Source organism: Octopus bimaculoides, chromosome 21 (genome assembly GCF_001194135.2).
Source record: "Octopus bimaculoides isolate UCB-OBI-ISO-001 chromosome 21, ASM119413v2, whole genome shotgun sequence".
Classification (NCBI taxonomy): Eukaryota; Metazoa; Mollusca; class Cephalopoda; order Octopoda; family Octopodidae; genus Octopus; species Octopus bimaculoides.
Window position 1 is genome coordinate 33,281,364 of NC_069001.1, and position 8,652 is coordinate 33,290,015.

The 8,652-nt window shown below is 33.9% G+C and overlaps 1 protein-coding gene across 1 annotated transcript in view; it reads right to left on the minus strand.

Moving 5' to 3' along the window:
• LOC106868096 (phospholipase D1) overlaps positions 1-8,265 on the minus strand; it is a 146,838-nt gene extending 138,573 nt beyond the window's left edge. Inside the window, exon 1 of the mRNA XM_014913212.2 lies at positions 7,792-8,265. Coding sequence (XP_014768698.1) covers positions 7,792-7,870 — 79 coding nt within the window. The 5' untranslated portion in view covers positions 7,871-8,265. The remainder of the gene's footprint in view (positions 1-7,791) is intronic.
• Between the last annotated feature and the right edge of the window lie 387 nt (positions 8,266-8,652).

The following is an 8,652-nucleotide window of genomic DNA, read 5'->3' on the forward strand; positions in this document are numbered from 1 at the left end:
CCCATTTATTCCTACATATAAAATTTTAAAAAAACATTCAGTGAATGAAAAGGGATTTATATGTTCAGAAATGGATGTAGAAATGAGGCTTGTTTATTCTCTAGAGAAGATAGCAAAAAAAAAAAAGAAAGAAAAAAAGCTGCTATTTTCAAGAAATGTCAATTAGTTGTCATTAGAACAAGAAAATAGATTTGATTATTATCCATGAAAAGGCAAAACATCATTGATACATCTTCACACAATGAAAAAAAAAAAAAAAAAAAAAAAGAAGTAATCTTATAAGTAGAGGAATTACTGACAGAGATTCAAGCTCAAATTACATCAGAAGAACAAAACTAGTAGAACAAAACTCCAATGATTTTTCAACATTTTTAGCAACTTAAATTTTTGCATTGCATAATCATAAAAAACCCCATAGACAGGATGGAGAAAGCAATTCTGAAAATTTTAAAGGGATTTAAAAAAAAGATTATTTTAAAATTCTGATCATGTCATGAATTGTGACAAAGAATCCTGGAAGACGATTTAATCTCCATAATTGCAGAATGAAATATATTCAGTTGATGGACTCTACTGTTCACCAGAAATTGCTTCATAGAACTCATAAAGCTAAATAGTCTGGCTTTGTAATTGATTCTGTTCCATATCGAACACATCCAAAGCAAATAGCAGAAACTGTTTCTTATGTTGATATCGATTTTAATAACAAATTATTTCTATAAAGGAGTTCTTTTTTTACTTGGGTTTATCCAAAAATAAAATGGGTGCTTAACACATCCTGAAAATAATTTTAAAACAACTTTTAAAAGACTTTTGAGCTCAATGCTATGACATTGCTGCAGATGTAACTAGTTATGAAAAGGTGTTCAACAGAAAATTAATGAAAACAACTGCTGACCTGCTTTTATAATGTGTCCTAATCCTTCTCCCAGTTTGGTTGGAGGAGATGTGCGTGACTTAGTGTTTAGGGTGTTGGACTGATCAGTGTAAGATTGTGGTTTCAATTTCTGGGCTGGGTAAAACACTTTATTTCATGCTGTTCCAGTTCACTAAGCTAGCAAAAATGAGTAAACCAATGAAGGACTGGTGTCCCACCCAGGGGAGAAAATATACACCACAGAAACAGGGAAACTGGCCTTCTGAGTCAATGTGACTTGGGAAGGAACTTTATCTATAATCTGGTAAGAGTGTATGCCTCTACAAGGGGTGCTGAAAAGTTCCTAGCTCTAAGGGTATCAGGTTGGAGGCCCAACCATGATACCCTTAGAGTAGAACCTTCTCAGTTCTTTTACAGAGTTAGAAAAACTGGAGGACCACTGCAATAAATGTGTGAACCTGAGAGGGGAATATGTTGAATAAAATCCTATATTTTCTTTTACTCAAAGCCAGGAACTTCTCAGCACCTTGTAATCCTGATATATCCAGTGTTTATTTTTGTTTTTTTTAAAGAAGGAATCCAATGGTTTTATCCAGTTTTATCCTGTTCAATTCTCAGTTTTGTCACAATTTGAATGGTGCTACATCAAATGTCACATTTGAAGATTGTGAAGCCAGTTCATAAACACTTTGATACCATATACTTTTGATCTCAATGCCATGTCAATCTAATGGTTATGGCTTCTTATATAATCTGAGAAGAGATTTTTAGATAAATGCTCTCCATTTCAATTTCAACTACTTACTATAGCAACCTTTCAGTGAATTAAAATTGGTTTTATTGTATGTGTGCTTCAGCGAAGCAAGAACGACTTGACTTTGGCCTAAGTAGAATTAAAATAGAAAAAAACAATAAATACAAATTTTCATATTATATTGTATCTATATTGTCAAATGAAAAACAGATGATCATCAAATTCAAACTGTTGATAAGGCAGGCACTGAATAATATTTTGACTTTAAACTTCCTGATTTTGCTTAGTTTTTTTGTTTTTGCTTTTGGAATAAAATTCTTATTTGGATTGATTGTGATCAAAAACGACTCTGTCATCATACTATGAATGATTACAATACTGCTTGTGGTTTGAGGGCCCTTTAAGGTTATATTGTCAATCAGTCAATAATTATTGATCAGTGAACCACTTCAACCTGAGCAGAAACCATGTGATAAATAGGATATTCAAGTAGAAAGACACCTCCTCAGACACAAGATAGGAATGCCTGGTGAAAAAGCCAATGATGTAGGATTAACTGTGAAAGGAAAAAATAATGAGACTAATGCTAAAACTATTGATTGTCCATTTCCATAATGAAATGGAAGAAAGGGTTGCCTGTTTCCACAAGTTGAATTGAAAATTTTGATTTCTTTTAGATGTTAGAGGATTACTACTGTTTGACTGAAATGAAACCAACAGCATTTAATAAAGTATCTTTAAAGAAAAGTTGTCTCGACTGTAGACAGATAAAGGTGAATTTAAGCTTTATGAAGTAATCTTGAAATGAAAGATATTTTTGGAAAGTTACTCAAAATACATAATTCTAAGAGCGGTGTGTTTCTCAAATTTATTGTTCAGTATAGAAATGAAAATATGTTTCCAAATTTGAGAGTTGCTCTATAGATAATTCTTCCTATTACAATTTCAATTAGCAGCTGTAGTAATGTCTGTCAGTAAGTTGAAGTTGATCTTACTGTATTTGTGAGATTCAATGAACCAACAAAAACTGTCAGTTCTACTAAAGTAGAATCTTGATGCTGCTAGAATATTTGTATCATTGGAAGGAAGAAAAATAATTTTAAATTAAAATTTAAAATTATTCATAAAACTAACCAAAAATAGGAGCAAACACAACATTTCTTTTAAAGTTCTATAAAATTAGAACGATTCCATTTCAATAAATGTTTACACATTTTGGTATTATTTTACTTGTAAATGTCTTAGTAGTTGTATTTTTTTGTTTTATATATATTGTATATAATTATTTATAGTTACATACTATATGTGTATATATTACATATCACTGTTTAAAGTTATATATATATAAATACGCAAACCAAAAGATCCCACCATTCTACATATATTTAGAGGAGTTCTAAGCATGGCACATGTTGAGATAAATGGAAAAGAGTTAGAGACAACATAAGTGACAACTGGGAATTTCTACAAGACCACCTGCCATGAGACACAAATAATCTGTGTCTGGAACAAGTACCAGTCAAATAAAAAGTAACATTGTGATGGAACAGCACTGCATATAGAGCCACAAAAGTCCAGGGACACTTTCTGGAAAGACCGAAAGAAAGGGGTCCACAAATAACAAGTAACTAGAAGACAAACTGGATGTCAGGTACACTTAGTATGTGAAGAGACATTAAAAGCAAGAATTTTGTTAACAGTTTGCAATGAGAGGGGTGGAGGTGTGAAGTGTGGATTACGAAGTAACATGTCAGGGTAAATCAAGATGTTGATGAGGAAAAGTGTACTCGGACTGATTTAATACCCTTCACTGAGAGGAAATAGACTTGGAAATATTACAAAGAGAGGTTGTAGAAAGTGGAAATGTGAGGGAGAGAAATGCCAAGTAGACCAAATAGGGGGAACCAGTTGTAGAAGTTGACATTAATATGGTTGAAATGGTTTTAAAGATAGAGAAAGCTGCCAAGCCATCGGGGATAGTTATTTAGATGTCGAAAATATCCAAAAATGTAGAGCTCAAACTAACCACACAGATGTGCATACAGTCAATCAGAGAGTACAGAGTGGTGTCATACTCAACGAAGGACATATCATCGTCAACAAATGCTCCAAAGGCAAAAATGCTCTTGTAACAACCAGTCTCATTGGCATCAAACTGATGGATTAAATTGTAGCATAAATTGCAGATTGGATTTGTAATAAGAGAAGCACAACTAATGCTCACTTCCTAGTGAAACAACAAGTTCTTAGATAGGAGTAAGCCACTATATCTCACATTTGTTGATCTGGAGAAGACCCTTGATAGTGTACTGAGTTCTGTAGTCTTGTAGTTGCTAAAAACTTTGGTGCAGATAAATAGCTTGTCAGAGCTGTGCAAGCCATGTGCAGAGATAATGTTATTAAGGTGAGAGTTGGCAGTGAGGGATTCAGTGAGTGATTTAGCGTATTGGTAAATGTCAATTATATTTCTCCAGACTGCAACGGATGAGTTTAAGACTGGCTGTTCATGGGAACTCCTGTATACAGATGACCTAGTTCTCATTGCTGAATGTGTTAACAATTTAGAGAAGAAAATTCATTTATGGAAGCAAAGTCTGGCATCAAAGTAACACGCTCCATTGGTTGAAAACGGGTAGATAAGAATTCCATACAGTGCACCTGTCAGTTATGTCAATTGTGATTACGAAAGAGATGTGGGATCACAGCTAAGATATTGATAAAGGAAAGCTTTGTATGTGGCACATATTCAGTCCTAGCTTAGCTGAAAGTGTCTATGTAAAATAACTCATAAATTTTTTAAGAAACAGTGGGAAACTTTTGTGATTCAGGTTACCTAATTAACAAAGAATGCAGGTGCTTGAAAGAGTAAAACTGGAGTGGGAAAAGTTTAGGGAGCTATCACCTCTATTGGTAACAAAGAGATTCTCTCATCAAGGAGATGATAGATTTTTATGATGCTTTAGTACAAAGTGTGATGCTACATGGTAGAGAAATATGGGCACTAAATGCAGAAGATATGTGAAGGCCAAAGAGAAAGGAAGTGAGCATACTCCAGGGATATGATGATACAGAAAAACTGAGAGAAGAAAATGATTGTAAAAGGTATTAGAAGTAATGTACAAGAGGGAAGACTGCATTGGTACAGACATGTAATGCATATGAATGATATTTAGCAAAGACGTTATCCAAAGGAGACTGGACGTCGTTGTGAATACTTGTCTCAAAAGGCTGAATAGGACAAATGAGGTGAGCTTTAAGTCCTTAAAGATAGGAGTTCAAAAGGAGTCTTCAAGGATACACAAAGAAGGTACAGCCATTAATGAAATTCCAACATAGAAATGAAGTTTGTCTGACCGATTCCTCTTTTACTTTCCACAAAGATATATCATAAAAAGACAAGTCATTTACATTTGTTTATTACATAGTGTGGACTAAAATCTATAGATATACTTTGTGGCACAGAATAATAGTACCTACATGTGTGTGTATGTGTGTGTGTGTACACGTACATACATACATACATACATACACTCACACGTGTGTGTCCATATATATAATTGCTTATACACACAAAAGCCTTGCCCTCAGTTTATTTAATGTGTCAACTTAAAGGCTGAACAGATATTAAGCCAGCGAGTTCACAAACCAACGAGTTCCTGAGTCCTATCTTCTAGCAACAACAGTTATATCTCTCAAATCATACTGTTATCATTTTTAAAGAAAAAAGAAAGATAGGATGGTCTCGCCTGGAAAGTCTTTCATCACAGCTCCAAGCAACAGAGCTAAAACAACAGATGAAATATCAAAATAAAAACTTATGGGGCTACCTACGGTAGGTGTCAGAGAGAATCAAACAACTGCTTAAATAAGGATTTTTTATGTACAAACTATATTCATTAACTGTAAGAAAACGAAAATATTTTCATACCTGCTCCAACACACACAAACTGTGGTATCATAACAATGCAAAATATATTGATTTCTAGCACTGACACAAGACCCCATTTGGGGGAGCGTGGACATAGTTTATTAAATCGATCTCAACTGGTAGTGAAAGGCGAACAGACTAAGACGACTTCGTTTGAATTTGAACTTATAATGCCATTAAATATTGCAAAGCATTTTGTCCGTCACTCTACCGATTTTGACAATCAACAACAATAATAATAATGATAATCTCTCTTTGACGAGTGATGAGGCTGTAAAAAAAAGAGAATGGACGAAGCAAAACACGAAATAAGGGAGTGTGACGAGTTGAGCATTTTTTTAAATTGACATACGCGGATTTCCTCAAAAAAATAACAAGAGAAAGAGAGAAGTTTTATCAAGATTTAAAATTAAAACCGAGCAATAATATATCTTGTTTATCTGAAGTGTGAATGAATTCCTATATACATTAGGGTCATTTTATCTTTCGTCCCACTACAGTTGAAGTAAAGCAATCAAGTAATATGTTAGTGAATTTTTACCTAAATAAAATTATATCAGTAGTCTATGAATATTGTTTTTGAGATATGTTGAGTCTCGTGAAAATAAGCTGGTGGAAAGCCTAATAAGCGACCTCGATCGGTGGAAGGTAACCTGTTCACTGACGGCATTAAAACACCCGAGAAATGTATGAATATCACAACATTCCATTTCTTCCTAGAAAAATGTTATGCACGAAGTTATTACAACAAGGGTTAGCTCAATAGTGGGACCATAATTTCTCTCGAATTGATTTATTTTTAGTTTCATAAAGGTGTGTGTAGTACTCAACAAAATTTCGATACAATAAAAAGTGTCACATTTAGATTTTCTTTTCTAAATGTCTTGGTAAGAAATTATAAATTAGAGCATTAGAAAAAAAAAAATGCCACACGGTATTTTATGCCAACTCTTTGCGTTCTGAGTTCAAATTCCGCCGAGGTCGACTTTGCCTTCCATCCTTTCGAGATCGATAAATTAAGTACAAGTGAAACACTGGGGTCGATGTAATCGACTACTCCCCGTCCAGACAAAAATTGCTGCCCTTGTGGCAAAATTTGAAACCATCATCGTTATTATTATTACCGTCCAAAATGTTTTTGTGAATCCTTGTTAGTTAATAAAGATAACATTATTATTCTGGTATTGTTTTACCATAATTAAATTTCTTCTTTAAGCACATGTATAAGATAGAAGGATTTAGTGGTGCGTTTTATCAGACGCTACAAATGTTAGTCTTCTAAATAATTAAGGATTCCACACAAAGGTACAAAATCGCAAATGTTTAAGAATGGATGAATGAGGTGGTTGTTTGACAATTAACCAACCCCAGTAGGGTGTCAGACACGGACAACGCCGGTGAGATTTGAACTCGGAATTTTAATGACAACTATTTCTGAATAAAATTCCATTGAAACATTCGAGTAAACACTATCGTGAAAAGTACTCTAAAGGGTAACAATATAAAGTACACAATGTCCAAAGAGAACTACTTTATTTTAGTTTGAACGAGTATATATGTATAGGCAAACTGTATGTATGTGTGCGCAGTATATACATCGTTAAGAAAGTTTAAATTTAGTTGTGTTCTTAAATTATATTAATAATGTCAATAAACCATTAGCCTTGTTTCAACTTTATTTTTTATGAGAAACTACTGGTTCCCGACATTGGGATAATTGTCATTGTATTTGGCAACATTCCTCGGTGAAAGACATGGACACATGTACCATGTCACAGACAAACGAACGTGTACATTTATATATAATATATGTGTGTGTGTGTGTGTGTGTGTTGTATGTGCCTGTGTACGTGTATTTTATGAGTGCATGTGTGTGTATCTATATATGTGTGTGCGTGTATATATATATATATGTTCATCAAATACCAACCCCAAATGTCTACAGCCAACACCCTACTCGTACTTTGCACAAGACACAAGCTACACAAGACCTTTAAGTAAGGGGTTTCAATTAGCAATGACCCCCACCTCACATTTTAAATAAACCCAAAATTAGTATAGTATAAAGACGACAAAAACAAAAAGCCAGAAAACCACTTTACACCAATCCTTATACAAAAGAAACAACAAGAACAGCTACGATTACTATTAATATTATTGGTTTCCGATACACACTCTAGACATTGATAAATACAAAAAAAAAAAAAAAAGCAACAATAGAGTAATTCTTACCATGTTCATCGATATATGTATCAGGTATAGTGGGTAATACATCAAATACTTCTGTGGTATTATCATCGCCTTGCTCCATGGTCAGGTAAGAAGGAAAGCCGTCAGAGCAAGCGACGTGTTTACAGTTGTTGCTTCATACATACATCGTATAATAATAAACACTACAAGAACTTGTGAATAGTGATAGTAGTAGTAGTGACAGTTAGTGGTGGTGGTGGTGGTGGCAGTATTAGTAGTAGCTGCTGATGCTTAGTCGCGGGTCAGCACTGTTCAAAGGCAATCCAACCACGACCATCTTATCATAGGTTGTCTTCTGTATGCTTTCCTTTAATGCAAGACAGAAAGGTGTGTGATTCATGAGAAAATTTGGCTGCTGTTTCTAGCAAGTCGAAAATCCCTCGTTGACTAGTAATAGCAGTAGTAGTAGTAGAAGCAGTAATTGGTTATGTAATGGTTAAAGTGGTGGTGGTGGTGATGAACTAGAAGACTCGGTGGAGGAACCAAAAAGGAAATGATTTAGTTTATTCTCTAAATAAATGGTAAACAGTAAAACGCTACCCTTCTTCGCCAATAACTGTCTATAATTATTGATTGATATGTTATTAGCTACCATATATCCCGATCAGAACTGTAATAATAATAATAATAATAATAATAATAATAATAATAATAATAATGATAATAATAATAATGATGATGATGATGATAATAATAATAATAATAATAATGTTGTCTACTTGAGAGACTTGATATGTTTTTGTGGGGGAGAGGAAGGGTTTAGTCAATTACATCGACCGTAGTGTGTAACTGGTACTTATTTGATGGAACCCGAAAGAATGAACGGCGGGAATATGAACTGAG